Source organism: Bos indicus, chromosome 11 (genome assembly GCF_029378745.1).
Source record: "Bos indicus isolate NIAB-ARS_2022 breed Sahiwal x Tharparkar chromosome 11, NIAB-ARS_B.indTharparkar_mat_pri_1.0, whole genome shotgun sequence".
NCBI lineage: Eukaryota > Metazoa > Chordata > Mammalia > Artiodactyla > Bovidae > Bos > Bos indicus.
The window spans coordinates 50,072,935-50,094,234 of NC_091770.1; the positions used below are offsets into that span (position 1 = coordinate 50,072,935).

General features: G+C 39.2%; 1 protein-coding gene across 4 annotated transcripts in view; it reads right to left on the reverse strand.

Annotated features, from left to right (window-relative positions):
* The window catches only part of DNAH6 (dynein axonemal heavy chain 6), a 278,835-nt gene that overhangs the window by 148,330 nt on the left and 109,205 nt on the right, over positions 1-21,300 (reverse strand). For all 4 annotated transcript variants that reach the window (XM_070798839.1, XM_070798838.1, XM_070798840.1 and 1 more), the window contains exons 30-35: positions 16,405-16,542; positions 15,038-15,205; positions 12,970-13,118; positions 10,883-10,990; positions 4,675-5,230; positions 3,614-3,736 (exon numbers count right to left, since the gene is read on the reverse strand). In XM_070798839.1, the coding sequence (XP_070654940.1) occupies positions 3,614-3,736; positions 4,675-5,230; positions 10,883-10,990; positions 12,970-13,118; positions 15,038-15,205; positions 16,405-16,542 (1,242 nt within the window). The remainder of the gene's footprint in view (positions 1-3,613; positions 3,737-4,674; positions 5,231-10,882; positions 10,991-12,969; positions 13,119-15,037; positions 15,206-16,404; positions 16,543-21,300) is intronic.

Consider the following 21,300-nt stretch of genomic DNA (forward strand, 5'->3'; position numbering starts at 1 on the left):
GTCCATGGAATCCTCCAGGCAAAAATACTGGAGTAGGTAGTCATTCCCTTCTCCAGGGGATCTTCCTGACTCAGGGATCAAACCGGTGTCTGCTGGCAGATTCTTTTCCATCTGAGCCACCAGGGAAGCCCACCTACACCAAAGAAAAATGCTAATAAAAGTGGGAACTATGTTTGGAGGAGAGAAAGCATATGCTAACTCTCTGTACTTTCTGTTAAATTTTTCTATAAACCTAAAACTGTTCTGAATAATAAAATCTATTTAAAAAGTAAATTCAGAAAGGTTTAACATCCTATGGCAGGACATGATGGTCTCAATTCTGAGAATTACTTTCTTTAACAAGGTTTTCTGTTCATTTGCTGTACACCTGAAACAAATTTTGTAAATCACAATATTGTGAATCAACTATACTTCATTAAAAATTTCAAAAAAATTAAGGTACTCTAAAATGGTATAGATGAACTTATTTGCAAAGCAGAAATAGAGACACAAACATAGAGAACAAACATACGGATTCTAAGGTTGGGAGAGGGTATAGGATGGATTGGGAGACTGGGATTGACATGTATACATCAGTATGTATAAAATAGATAACTAATGAGAATAGACTGTAGAGCACATGGAACTCTACTCAGTGCTCTATAGTGAGCTAAATGGAAAGGAAATTCAAGTGAGAAGGGATATATGTATATGAGTGGCTAATTCACTTTGCTATATAGCAGAAACTTTGTAAAGCACCTATACTTCAACAAAAAATGTCAATTGTACCTCAATAAAGGTGTTTTTAAAGAAGCTGATTACAGGGGAAAAAGTAAGGTGCCCTGAGGGTAGGTCACAATATTCTTAAAATGTTGATGCCTAAGAGTGAGGAAAACAATCATACTCTGACTCATCTTTGGAGGGGAGAGGCAGAAAGATGGCTTTCTCAGAATGGCAATTGAGATGAGATGGTGAAAAACATTTAAAAAGATTGCTTATTAAGTTAAGTGGAGTGGGCTGTCATTTCCTTCTCCAGGGGATCTTCTCAACCCAGGGATCAAACTGGAGTCTCTTGCATCTCCTGCATTGGCAGGCAGATTCTTTACCACTGAGCCACCTGGGAAGCCCTTGTTTCATCACAGCAGGATCCTCTATGACCCACCTCCCAGAATATTGGAAATAAAAGCAAAAATAAACAAATGGGACCTAATTAAACTTAAAAGCTTCTGCACATCAAAGGAAACTATTAGCAAGGTGAAAAGACAGCCTTCAGAATGGGAGAAAATAATAGCATATGAAGCAACCGACAAACAACTAATCTCAAAAATATACAAGCAACTCCTACAGCTCAACTCCAGAAAAATAAATGACCCAATCAAAAAATGGGCCAAAGATCTAAATAGACACTTCTCCAAAGAAGACATACAGATGGCTAACAAACACATGAAAAGATGCTCAACATCACTCTTTATCAGAGAAATGCAAATCAAAACCACTATGAGGTACCATTTCACACCAGTCAGAATGGCTGCGATCCAAAAGTCTACAAATAATAAATGCTGGAGAGGGTGTGGAGAAAAGGGAACCCTCTTACACTGTTGGTGGGAATGCAAACTAGTACAGCCACTATGGAGAACAGTGTGGAGATTCCTTAAAAAACTGGAAATAGAACTGCCTTATGATCCAGCAATCCCACTGCTGGGCATACACACTGAGGAAACCAGAAGGGAAAGAGACACATGTACCCCAATGTTCATCGCAGCACTGTTTATAATAGCCAGGACATGGAAGCAACCTAGATGCCCATCAGCAGATGAATGGATAAGAAAGCTGTGGTACATATACACAATGGAGTATTACTCAGCCATTAAAAAGAATACATTTGAATCAGTTCTAATGAGGTGGATGAAACTGGAGCCTATTATACAGAGTGAAGTAAGCCAGAAGGAAAAACATAAATACAGTATACTAACGCATATATATGGAATTTAGAAAGATGGTAACGATAACCCTGTATACGAGACAGCAAAAGAGACACTGATGTATAGAACAGTTTTATGGACTCTGTGGGAGAGGGTGGGAAGATTTGGGAGAATGGCATTGAAACATGTGAAATATCATGTATGAAACGAGATGCCAGTCCAGGTTCAGTGCACGATGCTGGATGCTTGGGGCTGGTGCACTGGGAAGGCCCAGGGGGATGGTATGGGGAGGTTGGGAGGGAGGAGGGTTCAGGATGGGGAGCATGTGTATATCTGAAATTAAAAAAATTAAAAAAAAAAAAATAAAAAAAAAAAAATAAAAAAAAAATAGAATGGAGAGGATATAGAAGATAATATGGAACTGCATTGTTCTGAATAATAATATAAAAGTTTTTCTTCACTTTGGATGGAATCCTACCTCTAAGGTTAGAATGTGTCTTAGATAAGGGGCCTAAGATCAAGTCAAAGCTATGGTTTTTTCAGCAGTCGTGTATGGATGTGAGATTGGGCCATAAAGAGAACTGAGCATCAAAGAATTGATGCTTTTGAACTGTGGTGCTGGAAGGCTCTTGAGCGTCTCTTGGATAGTGAGATCAAACCAGTGAATCCTAAAGGAAATCAACCCTGAATATTCACTGGAAGGACTGGTGCCGAAGCTGAAGCTCCAATAATTTGGCCACCTGATGTGAAGAGCTGACTGATTGGATAAGACCCTGATGCTGGGAAAGATGAGGGCAAGAGGAGAAGAGGGCGACAGAGGATGAGATGGTTGGATGGCATCACAGACTCAATGGACATTAGTTTGAGCAAACTCTGGGAGACAATGGACAGGAAGGCTGGCGTGTTGCAGTTCATGGGGTCGCAAAGAGTCGGACATGGCTTAGCGACTGAACAACAGTAACAACAAGGCTGAATGGGAAACCAAACTGGTTTTTTCTTCCTTCTGGCTCTCAGAGGCATTGTTGTTGTGTAGTTGCTAAGTCCTGTCCGACTCTTTTGTTCCCCCATGGACTGTAGCCTGCCAGGCTCCTCTGTTCATGGGATTTCCCAGGCAAGAATACTGGAGGGGGTTGTCATTTCCTTCTAGATGGAATCTTCTTGACTCAGGGATCAAACCAGAGTCTCTTGTATATCCTGCATTGGCAGGTGGATTCTTTACCACTGAGCCACGAGGGAAGCCCCTCAGCGGCATTAGGGTTTCTAAAATCTAAAAACAAAGACCTGGCCTGGATTTAAGTATTCTTTTCCTTTCTTGTGCTTCCCCCTCATTAACTCAAGCCTTCTGCAGAGTCTTTTTTTTTTTATTTTAAATGCCCTTCCTTGTTCTACCTGTGTTTGGGGAAACTAAAGGAAGTGTTTCTGTTTGTATTTGAGAGAACCCAGTTGAGGGTAGAAGAGGAACAAGGCAGGGTAGGCAGAAACCAGACTGACTAGGTGGGCTGGTGGGCTGAGGTCATAAATAATGAAGACAGCTATGGGGAGTATACAACCTCCTTGGAGAATCCCAAGAATTCAAGGGAGAGGGCCAGATACCAACACTGGGATTCCCTTTATCAAGCACAGTGAGGTCTTAATCAGTTGCTATCTGGGCTCTTGAGAGAAGGGTGAGCCCTGACAGATGGAAAGGGTGGGGAGTGTCCAGTTGCACTTACTTTTTTAGAAACACTCTGCATCCAGGTTTTAACATAAGGCATCCACTTCAGCTCTTCAGGATCTACAAATACCATTCCACATCTACTGACTGTTGCAGGAGAGGCAACCTTTAGATCTTGCACCTAAAATTTTAAAAAGTTGAACAAGAAATGGCTAACATGATACTTCCTTGTCCCTTCCAGTTCAATGCTAATAAATCATGCATTTAAAGTTTAAGGTAACACACTGTTAGGTTTTGCATGCAAGAGAGTGGGCGAGCTATAAGTGAGAAGGATATATAAAATGGAGAAGGAAAGTTAAATGAGGCATGAGGAGAAATATACATAAATATATGTAAGTATAGAAGGATACTGGAGAAGGAGATGGCAACCCACTCCAGTATCAGTATTCTTGCCTGGAGAATCCCATGGACAGAGACGCCTGGTGGGCTACAGTCCATGAGGTGGCACAGAGTTGGAAAACGACTGAAATGAAGGATGCTGTCAAATTCTTATGGGAAGGTGTACATAGTTATTCCTTTCTTTTTCCTTCTTACCTTTTTTATTCTTATATCCAATGCATAGCCTAGTACCTAGGACACAGTAGGTATTCAATTAATGTTTGGTGAATGAACACAGCAGGGGTGGTATCTTCTGTAATATTTTGTAAAGTGTATTTGACTGGCATTCCTTTTCCAATCCCATTACCAAATAGTCATACCACAGAGGGATGACTTATTCTTCTTAAGTGGAACAATTATTTTTAACTTGGAAAGCATTTCAAATCATGTAAAGACACTAATATATATAACTACCTTTAAAGGGAAAGAAACAAGTACTGGTGAACACAGAATTTATTTTATTTCCCATTTATAGAGAGATAGGAACATTTGAGAGACTCTGGTTGTCAGAATGGAAAATCTATTATAAAAGGAAAATTTGATAAATATTTAGTGTATAAATGAAACACCATGGTAGGTCTTACAGATAATCAAAGATACATCACTAAGAGAAAAAAAAATTAATGATGTTATGCCAATCTAACAAATGATTTCACTCCACAGTAAGGAATATATATTTACCTCAAAAAGCATGTGGATTTGAGGTGTGAGTTTAATCCTCTCACTGTTAGCCAAGCAAAGCATCTTGTTATCATCCAGCACCGTATTCATATTTTCAATCCAAAGAGCATCTACTGGCCCATCACTGATGATCCATTTATGGTCTTCTGAAGTATCATTCACAGCCGCTCGGACACTTAGTGCCATTAAACCATCTTTCCATTCCAAGGTTATGTTATTAACTTCACCATACAATTCACCCATTGTAATTGATTTAGGATTAAGAACATATGTTTTAACTGGTTGGTAAAAGGGATTGTCTACACCAAGTTTTTGCAAATTCCCTAAAGTTTCTGCTAGTACTTGGTAAACTGTGGTCTTGCCACCTCCTGTTGGCCCAACTAACATCACACCATGCCTTACTAGCATCGTTTCATAGAACTGTATCACTTTTTTAACCATACATGCTTCAGGCTGAAGATTCTTTTTCTTCATGACATCTATAATTGTTGACTGCAATATACCATAATCATGTTCTGGAATTTGGACTCCAGGAAAAAGGTCAGATATGATTCCACTGGAAAAATAATAAGATAAAATAAATTAGGAATCACTGGCCATTGATATCCACCCATGTTACAATTAATTTTTTAAACATTACCAAGGTTCTTATTTTTCTCATTATCTTTTCTTCTAAACACACAGTGCTATATTATCTTATGTGTGGTACCAGAATCTATCATTTCTCTGATTTGTGTATGATTTTTCTTGTTCCTTGTACAGTGGACCAATGTTCTTAAGCATATTGGGAGCTTTTTGAGATAGAGAATATTTCTTACATTTTTGTGTTATACACAGTACATGGCATAGTATCAAACATACAGGCAATGATTTTTTCAGTTTGTTTTAAAAATTATATTTATAGCTCAACTTTTCCCAAAAAGCACTTATGTGTGCTTATAATGGTATAAAAATATTTAGAAAAAAAAGATGGAAATAGAAAACTAGTACTATGTGAAAAAGGAAGTAAAGGAAAAAATGGACTATTTCTATGGGAAACCAAATGGCTGTACGGGTGAAAAAGAAGTGAAACTCTTACACACACAAAAACATTTGAGAAGCAGTAAAGAATTTAATATAAAATGACAAGAAAAGTACAAGATGGGGGAGATCAAGATGATGGAGTAGGATGTTGAGCTCACTTCCTTCTACGAATACATCAAAAAAACATCTACATGTGAAGCAACTCTCATGAAAACAAACTGGAGACTTGCAAAAAGACTCGATTATAAAGAAAGATTCACAAAGAGTTGGGTAGGAAGGGAAGAGAAAGAAGCAATCAGGTTGGTATCTGTGCCTGTTGGAGGGGACACAGAAGAGGAGGGGGCTTACATGGGCTTGGAGATCCTCCCTGGAGAGTGAGGCGTTTGAACCACATTGGGCACCGCCATCCTAGAAGCAGATACTGGGAAGACAAGCCTCTTAGCTGATTTGAAAGCCAGTGAAACTAACAGCAGAGCTGTAAGAAATCTATATCCCACTTGTGAGGAGTGGTTGTTTATTCCAAGAACAAGAGAGAGGAAACAGAATGAAACTGCCTGAGGCTCTGGCTGTCTCCCACAATCCTCATCCTCGACTATGTGCCCCAACTCACAATGAGCACCTGCCACAGAACTGCCTGCTCTAGCACAGCTTCCCAGTAGGGTGAAAAGTGCTACTTCTAAGGAGAGTGCACAGTTAGGGGGAAGGAGCAGGCTTGGATCCAGCACTGAATCTGAGTAGGGCGAGGATGGCTATTACTGGAGCTCTTGGAGGCAGTGGGTTGGGAGTGTTCTGGAGCTCTGATGTGCTGGGACTACCCCAGTGCTTGCCCAAGCCTGCACTTGGTACCCAGTCTGGCCCCTCTTTCTCCATCACTGCTCCTCTAGAGTAAAGGTACCGATGCTGGGAGAGGTAGATCACACACTTGGAAGAGAACCAGCTCAGACCCAACCCTCAGGGCTTCTGCTCCAGTATCTTGGGACCTGCCCCTGCTCCAAGAGGGCAGCGTTGACCACTGAGAACAGGACAAGCCATGGCTCACATCTGACTCTGGCTCTAGCCAAAGAGAAAATTACAGGTCAATATCTCTGATACTATACGTGCAAAAATTCTCAACAATGATACACCAAAGATCAAGTTGAATTTATTCCAGGGGTGCAAGAATGGTTCAATATTTGCAATTCAATCAATATGATACACCACATTCACAAAAGGAAAAATAAAAATCACATGATCATCTCAACAGTCACAGAAAAAGAAATTAACAAAATACAAAATCCATTCATGATAGAAACTCTCAAGAAATGTTACATAGAAGGAATAGAATTCAGCATAATGAATGCCACTTATGACAAACCCAAAGCTAACATTATACCCAGTGACAAAAAGCTGAAAACTTTCCCTTTAAAATCAGACCAAGATAAGTATGCCCACTCCTGTCACTTTTATTCTACATAGTATTGGACATCCTTGTCACAGCAATCAGATATGAAAAAGAAATAAAGAGAATCCAGATTAGAAAGGAAGAAGTAAAACTGTCACTTTTTGCAGATGACATCATATTATACATAGAAAATCCTAAAGACATCACAAAAAAATCTACTAGAACTCATCAACGAATTTGGTAAGGTTGCAGGATACAAAATTAACATACAGAAACATGTTGCATTTCTATACACTAACAACAACCTATCAGAAATAGAATATGGATTCTATAGAAATTCTATAGAAATAGAATTATGAAAACAGTCTCATTTACAGTCACATGAAAAAGCATAAAATATCTAGGGACAAACTTGCCTACAAAGGTAAAAGACCTATACTCAGAAAACTCTAAGAAACAGAGGAAAGAAACTGAAGAAGACACAAACAGATGGAAAGATACACTGTGTTCATGAACTGGAAGAATCAATATTGTCAAAATGATCATCTACCCTATAGATTCAGTGCAATCTCTCTCAGAACACTAATGGCAATTTTTCACAGAAATAGAACAAGTAGTTTTAAAATTTGTATGGAAATCTAAAAGACTCCAAATAGCCAAAAATAATCTTGATAAAGAAGAAAAAAGCTGGACTTATCACCCTCCTTGACTTCCAACTATGCTAAAAAATGATAGTAATCAAAACAGTATGGTACTGGCCCAAAAACAAACTCATAAATCAGTGAAACAGAATAGAGAACTCAAAAATAAACCCATGCACTTATGGTCAGTTAATCTAAGACAAAGGAGGCAAGAATATATAAGGGAGAAAAGATAGTCTCTTCAATAAGCGGTGCAGGGAAAACTGGGCAGTTGCAGGGAAAACTGGGCAGTTGCATGTAAAACAATAAAATTAGAACATTTTCTCACATCATATAAAAGTAAACTAAAAATGGATTAAAGACATAAATGTGAGACTAGAAACCATTAAAATCTGAGAAGAAAACATAGGCAGAATACTCTGACACAAATTGTAGCAACATTTTTTTGGAATTGGTCTCCCAATGCAAAGGAAACTAAAGCAAAATTAAACAAATGGGACCTACTTAAATTTAAAAGTTTTTCACAGCAAAGGAAACCACTGACAAAATGAAAGGATAACTTACTGAATGAGAGAATATTTGCAAATTATGAGGGGTTAATACTCAAAATATATAAATAAATAGCTCATACAACTCAATATCAAAAACAAACAAACCCAATTAAAAAATGGGCATTAGACCTGAACAGACATTTTTCCAAAGAAATACAGATGACCAACAGCTTCATGAAAAGATGATCAACATCACTAATTCTCAGAGAATGAAACTCTAAGCCACAATGAGATACCACCTCACACCTGTCAGAAGGGCTATCAATGAAAAGACCACAAATAACAAATGTTGGTGAGGATATGGAGGAAAGGGAACCCTGTAAACTTTTGGTGGGAATGTAAACTGGTGCAGCTGCTACGGAAGACAGTATGGAGGGTCCTTAAAAACTAAAAATATAACTACCATATTATCCAGTAATTCCACTCTTGGATATATATTTGAAGAAAAGGAAAACACTAATTTGAAAAGATATATGCAGCCTAATATTTATAGTCACATTATCAAGAATTATTACAATAACCAAGGTATGGAAGCAACCAAAGAGTCAACCAACAGATAGATGGATAAAGGAGATTTTGTATGTATGGAATGTATGTTGGAATATTATCCAGCCATAAAAAATGAAATTTTGCCATTTGAAAAAATATGGGTGGACCTGGAGGGTATTATGCTTAGTGAAATAAGTCAGACAGAGAAAGACAAATAATCTGTTATTACTTATATGTGGAATCTAAAAAAATAAAACAACCTAGTAAATATAGCAAAAGAAATAGACTCACAGATACAGAGAACAAACTAGTGGTTACCAGTGGTGAGAGGAAGTGGCAGGGGCAAGATAGGGGTAGTGGGTGAAGAAGTACAAGCTACTATGTATAAAATAAAGAAGCTAAAGAATATATTTTTCGGCACACAGAGTATAGCCAATATTTTATAATAACTTCAAATGAAGTATAATCTATGAAATATTCAATCACTATGCTATACACCTGAAATTAATACAATATTGTAAATCAATTATACTTCAATAAAAAAGAGCAAGGGAAAAATACAAGAAGAAAATATAAGAGGTGAATTTATAGTACTATGTTAAGAAAGTCTATCTCAAAAAGATAAAAATTCTATAACTTTAAAAAAGTTGATAAAGTGAAAAAATAAAAACACACAAGGAAAAATCAAACTTCTGTGAGGTAAGAGGCTTGAAACGTAACTTAGAGTGAATTATATACTTAGAGAAATATTTCCAATGTTTTACCAGATAAAGTTCATGATTTCTCACAAATTGCTAAGTAAAAGAGTACAATAGAATAATGCTCTAAGAATAATAAATATAAATGACTAATAAACAGAAGAAATGATGCTCAGTGGTACTAACAGAATAATGTATATAAAATAGGCTACTATTTTGGTATTTTTCTCTAAAACATATAAAAGGAAATGCATATTTTCATAAATCTGTATCTATAAATATAAAATGCCTTTGGAGGATGTACTGATAGGATCTATCTAAATTGAAAATGTCCAGACCCCATGATCTCAGGAATGTACTTCCTAGAATCTCACTTATAGCAATATCATAAGTGAGCGATCATTAATATATAGGACTTTTCATCACTGTGTTCTGCCAAAAGTGCAAAGACACATATTCCGGCAATCAGGGGATCTGATGGTGGACAAAGACAAAGAGTATCCCCGGTCAGGTCATACATAGACATCCCAGGATGACAGATGTGGATGACTGAAGGTCGTTTTTGTTTTTAGGAGATTTATACTCTGGCAGAATTTTGAAATGAATTAGTGATAGAGGTATAGAAAAGTTGGTGAAGGCATAAAAAACAAAAATTAAGATAAATAATAAATGCAGGAAAAATAAGAAGCAAGGTACTTTAATAACAAGGGAAAGACAGCTCAGCTTTGGGTAATATTTATATCTCTAAAATAAATTACGGAAATCCTGTATATTTAGCTCTGGTTATATTGTCACATGACTACCCAAAGAGGAGGGGTTGGTGGGCAGAGAAGTGTGTCCATATCTTCATCTCTCTGTTAGTAACTTAATAACATCTAAAACTGAAAAGTTCATGAAATGACACAAATGTGGTACCAAAAGATATGGACAGAAATAGGAAAATGAAAGGACGAATAGATGAATTAAAAAGTTATTGTCTTTAGGAAGCGGGAGTTGTAAAGGGCAGGAAACTATTGTCTTCCCTGAGAGTAACTTAAAACAGCATTTCATTTTTAAAACCACATACATATATGACTTGAATAAACATAAAACTCAGTAATGAAAGTAGAAATAGATAAAAGCAATCACATTTGTGTTGAGACCCCGATCTACTTCTTTTGAGTCTGGAACTTCTCTTAGGTCAGGAATTTGTAACCAAATGCTAATTTGCATAGCAGGCAGCTTGAGGGTCAATAAGTTGAAAAAAAATAAATGATTGGATTGATGCTAAAACTTTAGTATCTTTTTTTGAAACTAGCATTTTAAAATTGCAATAAATATCTCTAGAAAAGATAATACCTTACTAGAGACTGACATGTTTGAAGATAAACTATCCTTTACCTCTACATAGTAGTTATGCTTTCTCTATAACACCTAGACATTTACCTGAATAGAATAGCGTCATCTGTTAGGAATTTTGGCAAGTTAGAGTCCCGCAAAGCTCTTATCAACACCACATCTTCACTGAGGTCTGGGTTCTCTCTTTTTAAAGACCTAAATTTAAAGGAATAATTCAGATGACGTTGTAAATACATAATGTTGAACATGATTTTCTAAATCTCTGGGCTGGGGATTCTGCTTGCAGAAAGCTGTGGAGGGCACCCCACTGCCGATTCCTACTGGAAGGATGAGACCATTTTCCCTGGCATGCCCAGGATCCATCTCCAAAACAACACATGGACAAGTCAAGCACAGGCTGCTTTGCCTTGAGGAGAATGATAGGAACATTTTCTCAAGGACCTCCTATCAATCCAGACTTTATTCAACCTGAATTTATAGTTCTCTGAATACATTATGATGGTTCAGATCCCTGTCACTTTCTTTTCTCTTATCCCAGAATGGTTTTTTCCTGGGTCTCATTTTTCCTTCAAAACCCAGCTCAATCATTCCCTCTTCTAGAAAGTTCCCTCCACCCCCACCTCAGGGAACCCCAGGGCACAGCACTATGGTTCCCCTCACACACTAACTAGTCTAATCTACATGACTGCTCATTTGTCTGTCTTGCCCCTGGGTTGCAGTCATGTTCTCTGAGTACAAGCATGTCTGAACTTCTCAGTATCCTTCTTCCTTCAATGGCAATCCTGTAGAGAGTAGAAATATTGTATCTGAGAGGTTGAAGGAATGAACAGAGGGTGGAAAGGCAGGGTGATTTGTGCAGAAGCCAGGGGTATGGGAGGCAGGCAGAAGGGGCCCTATGTGAATAGAATCTAAGCCAGAGAGTCATTGCCTGATAGGAAGGAGCAGATGAAAGACAGATTCCCTGAGAGACTCTGGACAAGTTGGGGGGTTCCAGAGGTAGGGGTGTCAAGAGGTTATAAAGAGAGAAGCTAAGGCCTTAAGAGAAAAGGCTCTTGCTCTACTAGCTTTCCAGATGGTGCTAGGGGTAAACAATCTGCTTGCCAATGCAGGAGATGTGAGAGGTGGGTTTGATCCTTGGGTTGGGAAGATCCACTGGAGAAAGAAATGGCAACCCGCTCCAGTATTCTTGCCTGGAGAATCCCATGGACATGGCAGGCTAACCCTGGCAGGCTACAGTCTGTAGGGTCACAGAGTTGGACATGACTGAAAGCGACTTAGCATGTGTGCATGCCACTAGAAACTAGTAAGAAGCTCAGCATGGGACCAGACTGTAATGACAGAGAAGGGGATCAAGGACATAAGCTTGTACTGAAGATAAAACTGAAGTTTCTCTGAATGCTTTAGGCTTTGTCAGTTGATGGGGATGACTTAATTGTGTATGTGCATAACAAAGTGAATGCCTTATCAGTTGGCTCAGATAGTAAAGAATCTACCTGTAATGCAGGAGACCTGGGCTCAATCCCTGAGTTGGGGAGATTCCCTGGAGAAGGGAATGGCAACCCACTCGAGTATTCTGGCCTGGAGAATCCCATGGACAGAGAAGCCTGGTAGGCTACTCTCCATGGGGTCACAAAGAGTTGGACATGACTGAGTGACCTTCACTTTCACTTTCATATCCTGGCTCATGGTGGTTAAGCCTTTAATATGCTGAAACCCATTATACTGGATGCATTCAGGTGAAAAAAAATGCTAGCCAAAGCTTAATGGCAGCTATGTTGGTTCTCACAGGGAAAAACTGTTGTGAGATGAAGAGAGATGCCCTTTCACTGTGGCAGGGGGTGTGTCAAGGTAAGAATGATAACAGTGGCAGCTAACACTTATTAATCATGTTGCTGGGAAAGACTGAAGGCAAAAGAAGAGGACAACAGAGGATGATATGGTAAGATAGCATCACCGACTCAATGGACACGAATTTGAGCAAACTCCAGGAGACAGTGGAGGACTGGGAAGACTGGTGTGCTGCAGTCCATGGGGTCGCAAAGAGTTGAACATGACTTAGCCACTGAACAACAACAACATGTTGCTTTAAGAGCCATCTGTGAATTACTCATGAAATGTATGAGTAATGCATGACACAGTCTGGAACTCAACTCTTGCCCACTTAGGTTTCTTACCCGGCCATGACCAGTACGGACTTCACAGCTCTCATGCCAAAGTCATAGTGATCCTGCTGAGAGAGCTGTTCACTGCAAAGCTTATACATCTGGGTCATTTTTCTTGCTAATATTTTACTGGATTCAAATCCTTCAGAATATAGAATTACCTAGAATGGAAAATATAATGCAATGCCTGATTATATTATACTGATAACAACACAGTAGCATAATACCAATGCATTCAAAATCTAGTTAAGATATTAGATCTCTCCAAGCGGTTGTTGTTGTGTCCAGTCTCTCAGTTGTGCCCAATTCTTTGCAACCCCATGGACTGAAGCATGCCAGGCTTTCCTGTCCTTCACCATCTCCCAGAGCTTGCTCAAACTCATGCCCATTGAGTCGGTGATGCCATCCAACCATCTGGTCCTCTGTCGTCCCCTTCTCCTCCTGCCTTCAAGCTTTCCCAACATCAGGGTCTTTTCCAATGAGTCAGTCCTTCACATCAGGTGGCCAAAGTATTGGAGCTTCAGCATCAGTCCTTCCAGTGAACATTCAGGATTTATTTCCTTTAGGACTGACTGGTTTGATCTCCTTGCTGTCCATGGGAGTCTCAAGATTCTTCTCCAGCACAATTCAGAAACATCAATTCTTTGGCACTCAGACTTCTTTATGGTCCGACTCTCACATCTGTACATGACTATGGAAAAACCATAGCTTTGACTATAAGGACCTTTGTTGACAAAGTAATGTCTCTACTTTTTAATATGCTGTCTAGGTTTGTCATTGCTTTTCTTCCAAGGAGCCAGTGTCTTTTAATTTCACGGCTGCAGTCACCATCTGCAGTGATTCTGGAGCCCCAAAAAATAAAGTCAGCCACTGTTTCCACTGTTTCCCTATCTATTTGCCATGAAGTGATGGGACCGGATGCTATGATCTTAGTTTTTTTAATGTTGAGTTTTAAGCCAGTTTTTTCACTCTTTTTTCACTTTCATCAAGAGGCTCTTTAGTTCTTTTTCACTTTCTGCTGTAAGAGTGGTGTGGGATATTACATAGGGATGTGTGTCTTAGCTGCTCAGCACCCCATCTTTCCCACAGGGGAGCTGCAAGACTCATGAGACGCTGTAGGCATTATATTAATACTATTAAAAGTTGTAATTTTTCTAATGATAGGATTTGGCATGGTCTATTCTTAGGCAGTTACTTTTACTTCATTTAGAGGAAAATTTTAAATTAGCTGTTGTCAGAAATTTACTAGCAATGGGAGTAATATGTGCTTTCTGAGAAACTCCATTCTAAAAGAGGTGCTGTCCCTTGTGAACTGTAGCATTGAGCATGAAGGGCCTTCCAGAGTCTTGAAAATATCCTACATCTTGGTCTTGGTGATCACACAGGTGAATACATATGTAAGGATTCACTCAGTTGTACGCTTATGATCTGTGCACTTTACTATATGTAAATTATACCTCAGTAAAAAGTGTCAAGAAAAATACATATAAGATTTAAATACACTGGTTATTAGCTAGTATGAAGAAACAAACAAACAAAAAAACCGGTTTAAACAGAAAGGTTCCTAGATAGATAGAGAAGAAACAAATACAACCATAATTAGCTTATTAATGATGGCTATCTTTTTTACTGTATTGATAAAACTAGAAACAAATCACTGTCTTTCATCATTAGTGATTGGTATTGTTTCTACTCAACACCTCTTGACTCTAATTAAAAAAATAATGCAGCAAGAGAAGTGAGAATAATATAGTCTTTTTAGGATAATCTAGACATTTTAATTCCTAGAGACAAACTGATAAATTCCAATGAAATGGTTAATTAAGTTCATTTATTTATTCCAGTTTTCAGGGCTTACAATATTCCAGATGGCAAACTGGACTTTGGGGATACAGCAGTTACACACACACACACAACATTCTAAGTGGTAACAATCATATCTACATACTTAAGAGGAAACAATACTGTATAACCTTGGCCAGAGTACATTCATAATGGAAACTTTCTATCATGATAGAAATCAAATACTAAATAAAAGAAACAAGTTTAAAGTTTTGCTGCTTTATAATGTGAAGCTCACCTCTGCAATCAAGGCATAATTTGGAACCATCATTGCAAAGGGTCTAAATAGGGCTTTCAAATTATCTGGCAACTCAGTTCTGCCTGCATATCCAGGATTCATTGTGATGAAGGCTGCACAAGTCATAACCAACTTTATTTCTCGCCCTTCAAACATGAATCTAGAGAGCTGTTGAAAAGAAAGAGAAGATATAAGTTAACACTTTGCCATATATTTGTAAATTCTTCCCCATAATTATTTCTCGAGTACAAAACTTGTGTGACGTGCATTCAAGCAAAAACTACTGAATCCTATTGTTGGGAATGTTTTCCTCCTGCTTTTGTCCTACTCACTCTCCCTCTCTTCTGGGCTTAGTATTTCCTGCTGTCTGCCTCCTTGCCCCTGCCTTGCCCCAGGTGTTTCCTCCTTCTTGGCCCAGTCATAATAAAATAAATGAATAAATAAAAACTAAAATAAAATAATTAAAAAAATCAAACAACTCGCAAGGTTCTGGTTTGTACCGGCTAAATACCCGCCTGCCCTTTGGTGCCCTCATGACCATAATTTTGCAAGGTCAACACAACAGAATGGTGGGGGGCTTGGTCCTACCCTTCACTGCCATCACCTTCCCGGTACAAAATCCTTCTCCAGGAACATGTTCAAAGGGGCTAAAACAAATTTTAAATACTGAAGCCACCCTAATATCTTCATCTGTCCCTACACTCCTTGGTTTTTCCAGTCCAGTGACTTCTGGAGAGTCAAGACCCCTTTGGGTCCCCCAGGACTCCTCTCTCATTTTTTTTACCAGCAACAGGCTGAGACTAGGGGCTGTGAGGAAGGCAGTAGAGCCCAAAAGAGGCAGAGTTAGAGAAACAGAGCGGAGAAATCAATGTCAAAGGCAAGAAGAAGAAAATAAGAGGAAAATAAGAGGCGGAGGACAGAAGAACAAGGGAGTACAAGCATGCATGTGTGTGTGTTGGGGGAGCAAAGAATAAGAGGGTTCCATGAGGGCACAGACTGAGTCTCACCAACTCTATATCCCTAGGTCCCAGCACAGTGTCTGCCATACAGTTGTTTATTGTGTTGCCTGGATGAGCAATTAATTCACCCAGCTCAGTTCCACTGCTGCATTCACCAATGACATTGGAAACATGGGCTAGAAAGGCTGAAGTTAGCACTGCCCTTCTTAAAATACAACATGATGTAAGTTCGTTATGAACTTCTTCTTGTTCTTTAGTTGCTAAGTTGCGTCTGACTCTTTTGTGACTCCATGGACTGTAGCCCACCGGGCTCTTCTGTCCATGATATGTTCTAGGCAAGAATACTACAAACTTAAGAAACATGATATCTACAGACTAGAAACATGATATCTATGCCCAACCCCTTACCTTTGCAGCTTTGGCATTCCTGATGGTAATGAGCTGCTGAGCAATGACAGACAAAACTTCTATGTCAATCCGATTAAATTCATCAAAGCAGCACCAGGCTCCTGACTGTGCCAGACCACTGAAGAAGCGCCCCATCATCTGAAATCAAAACAATGCCACTCAGCTCTGTACTGTAGAGTTGAACTCCTGCCAAAGTTAAATTCTGAGCTGAGGTATTAAAAAGACAAGAGGTGGTATCTGCAAACAAGCAATAGGTTTGTGTGACTCCTGGGCCATGGCAGAAGTTAACATCTTTTTCTTAGAGGAAATATGTTTTTGCCGCTCTCTGAATGATTTGAAACTTATTTTTATTTTTAGATAAAATGACAATCTGACCTACTTTTTCATAATCCTCATTCACCTATGTAAATACAGGTTCTCAAAGAAACTGACACACAGAATAGACACACTTAATTACTTAAGAAAACCTTGAAAACTTTGCTGATGGAAATTTTCATCATCTTTACCAGGTACTACACATGGCAGGCAACATGCAGGAACAACTGAGCAGAAGCACAGTCACTTGAGCTTCAGTTATGTCTGACTCTGTGCAGACCCCATGGACCGTAGCCCGCCAGGCTCCTCTGTCCATGGGATTCTCCAGGCAAGGATACCGGAGTGGACTGCTGTGGAAGATCCTCCTCCAGGGGATCTTCCTGATCCAGGGATGGAACCCACATCTCTTACATCTTCTGCGTTGGTAGGCAGCTTCTTTACTACTAGTGCCACGTGGGAAGCCCATACACAGGGTAATGTAATGGTGGTTAATTTCTTCTACAGCAGAATCCTAGTGGTTCAGGAGAGTGAATACATACCTGTGGCTATCTACAGAGGAAAGTTCCTTTAGAGATTTGAATTTGGGGTTAAGCATTAGTACAAATATTGCATCATACCATATCTATATCTCTTTGAAAATAGAGCTAATGGCTTTTTTGTTTCAAGGTGGTCAATTGAGCACATAGGGATAACATCCCTTTCTCTGAAATGACCATTTATGAAAGACAGAACTCTCTCCATTTCTGTGTCTGCATTTGTACCTGCGCCTACCTGATAAAAACATAATGGAAAGGAAAACCAGCAGCAGAAAGAAAGTTTTGAAAAAATATCCTGGAAGATGGAAAGTTCATAAATACTGATTACTCAGCTGAGAAAGGCAGAATTCAGCCCAAGCCAGAAGGAAGGAAGAACTACCTATCCTTCAGGAAGGTCTCCAAGAAACTCTGAACCCATCAGCAATACATGCAAGGAAAGCAGAGAAGGTCCCAGGGCAATCCTTGGAAATTAGTCAAAGGTGAGTACTTGCAGTGATCAGGTTTGTGGGCCCTGCCTTTCTCTGTGCTTCTCTTTCCTCATTCCAAGTAGACTAAACAGGGTTCTTGAGGCTGGCATTACTGAATTTTCCCTCCAGAATAATACCCAAGGACTGCTTTGTTGAGAAAGGGGGAGATCTGTCTTTGGGAGACATTAGGAGATACTGGGAGAAGACATTAGGCTTGGGAGAAAACGAAAGCAGAGAAAAGAAAAGACAGATAACTTCAGACCTCCACATTACTCAACTGAGAGTCAAAAGGACAGATGGCTCCATCCATGAGTGAAACCCACTGAATTCTACTACTGTAGAAAAAAATCCTTGTTATTTTGGTATTTATAAAAGGTTTCTGGCTTCCTGGCTGCCCATGCCCACACACTCTATGGGGAAGCCTGCCAGCCAAATATCTTACATTCTCACAGAGATCACAGGAGCTCTTTCATTGAAAGCAGGGGTGAAACAAGTTATTCTAAATGATCAACTCAGTCCCCTATCCATGCTTATGAACTAAAAAGTAAAGATTAACAGACATTTAAGAAAAATCAACATCAAGAAAGAGAGAAGAAAAATAAACAAAATAAGCAACTCTGAAGAAAATGGAGGTGATTTGGGGGACAAAACAAAAAATGTAAAAATTTAAATGGAATCCTCAGAGAGATTTTAGAGGAAATTACATTACTATAGTATAAAACAAGATGTTCTAAAAAAAAAAAAAAGAGCCAGAGATAAGAAACAATCCTTGGAACTTAATTATAATACAGCCTACATTACAAAAATGAAATAGATGGACTGAACAATGGAACAACTAAAGACCAAGCTGGCATTCTTTTTTGGCTGAGCAGCTTGTAGGATCTTAAATCCCCAACCAAGGGACAGAGGACAGAAAGCTCACAATGATGTTGGTCATCCAGTCACAACCTGCTCATGGAAGAGCTTTTGATGGTATACAAGGACTGATGGGCAACAGGAGACAAAAAGAAGAAAATGAAATGTGTCTCCATCAGAGTGATGTTACACAGTCTGTACCATCTCTGTTGACCACCTGAAGTTACTACCTGCTGAAGTGAGCATAAGAAGTAGGACTCCAAGAAGGGGGAAAAGACATTTTTCAATAAAGGTGGGTTCCTCCAGCTCTCTCTCTTAGAATCACTTAATTTTACTATTTTTAAAAGGGACTTAATTTTATTCCCTAGGCTGTTTTAGCATGACATACAGGTTCCCCTAGTTTCAGAACTCAATGCTAATATATTTGGGGCACACTGGAAGCTCTTTCCCTTCATGCATGCCTCATAAAAGTCCACAAAAGGACTAATGTCTAATGTCAGTAACTGCTTCTGTTGTCAGCTACTTCTGTGTGGGAACTGACAGCTGGTTTGTCCTTCTCTTGTTTCTGCTCCTGGAAGAGGCATCCACATCCACCTGCCCTACTGGGATGGACGAGGTGGAGGTGGCACAATGTCTCCTTCACACTGAGAAGTCTTTCTCCTCCCCCATGTTTGACTGGGAAGTTGGGAAGTTGCCAGGAATGAGCTTTGTCTTTTTTCTGAAGGTCCTCTACACCAGTGGTCCCCAATCTTTTTGGCACAAGAGATGGATTTAGTAGAAGACAATTTTTCCACATATTGGGGAGGGGAGATGGTTTCAGGACAATTCAAACACATTGCATTTATTGTACACTTAATTTCTAATCTAATGCCACTGCTGGTCTGACAGGAGGTACCAGTCCATGGCCCAAAGGTTGAGGATCTCTGCTCCACACCCTTCAGGGGATATACAACTCTCCAAATTAGATATTAACATGCTATGGGCATGCCAAACCACCTGACCTGCCTCTTGAGAAACCTGTATGTAGGTCAGGAAGCAACAGTTAGAACTGGACATAGAACAACAGACTGGTTCCAAATAGGAAAAGGAGTACATCAAGGCTATATATTGTCACCCTGCTTATTTAACTTATATGCAGAGTACATCATGAGAAACACTGGGCTGGAGGAAGCACAAGCTGGAATCAAGATGGCCAGGAGAAATATCAATAACCTCAGATATGCAGATGATACCACCCTTATGGCAGAAAGTGAAGAGGAGCTAAAGAGCCTCTTGATGAAAGTGAAAGAGGAGAGTGAAAAAGTTGGCTTAAAGCTCAACATTCAGAAAACTAAGATCATGGCATCTGGTTCCATCACTTCATGGCAAATAGATGGGGAAACAGTGGAAACAGTGGCTGACTTTATTTTGGGGGGGCTCCAAAATCACTTTAGATGGTGACTGCAGCCATGAAATTAAAAGACGCTTACTCCTTGGAAGGAAAGTTATGACCAACCTAGACAGCATATTAAAAAGCAGAGACATTACTTTGCCAACAAAGGTCCGTCTAGTTAAGGTTATGGTTTTTCCAGTGGTCATGTATGGATGTGAGAGTTGGACTATAAAGAAAGCTGAGTGCCAAAGAATTGGTGCTTTTGAACTGTGGTGTTGAAGAAGACTCTTGAAAGTCCCTTGGACTGCAAGGAAATCCAACCAGTCCATCCTAAAGGAGATCAGTCCTAGGTGTTCATTGGAAGGAATGATGCTGAAGGTGAAACTCCAATACTTTGGCCACCTGATGTGAAGAGCTGACTCTTTGGAAAAGACCCTGATGCTGGGAGGGATTGGGGGCAGGAGGAGAAGGGCACGACAGAGGATGAGATGGTTGGATGGCATCATCAACTCGATGGACATGGATCCCGGTGAACTCTGGGAGTTGGTGATGGACAGGGAGGTCTGGTGTGCTGCGGTTCATGGGGTCACAAAGAGTCGGACATGACTGAGCAACTGAACTGAACTGAACTGATGCTAAAACAGCAGTTTCTAAAGTGTCATCTGGGGACCCCTGCAAGTCCCAGAGTTTCTTTTAGGGGGTCTGTGAGGTCAAAGGACTCATTATAATGCTAAAATGTTATTTGCCTTTTCAATCTCATTCTCTCAGGAGAGAACAGAGTTTGTTTTTCTCAGTATTTTGTTTCAGTTTCCACATCACAAATAATCTTTAAGAAACTGCCACTTGTCAAGTTTTGGTATAGTTTCAAAGAAGAATATCAGCAATTATCTGAAGAAGCTATTAACCTATTCCTCTCTTTTAGTGTGTGTATCTGTGTAAGGCTAGATTTCTCTTCAAATACTTCATTCAAAATAACATATCTCAAAAGATTTGATGCAGAAGCAGATATTCTCCCATAGGGAATCTGGCCATATTCCATTATACCAAACAAGAGATTTAAAAATATATAAAATATTGTCACTTTTCTCACTAAATTTTTTGTTTTGAAAAATGGTTATTTTTCTCAAAATGTCTGTTTATGCTAACATGTAATAATTTATTATGGTTATTTTAAAACAGATAAATATTTAAGATGCATCAATTTTAACTTATAACATGGAAAATATCAACAGGTATAACCCATACATATAAACAAAAATTCTTTGGAGGTCTCAATAATTTTTTTTTTCTTTTTTTTCTCAACTGTGCTGTGGCTATTATTGTTTTTGCATTTCTTGGGGCTGGCATGGGC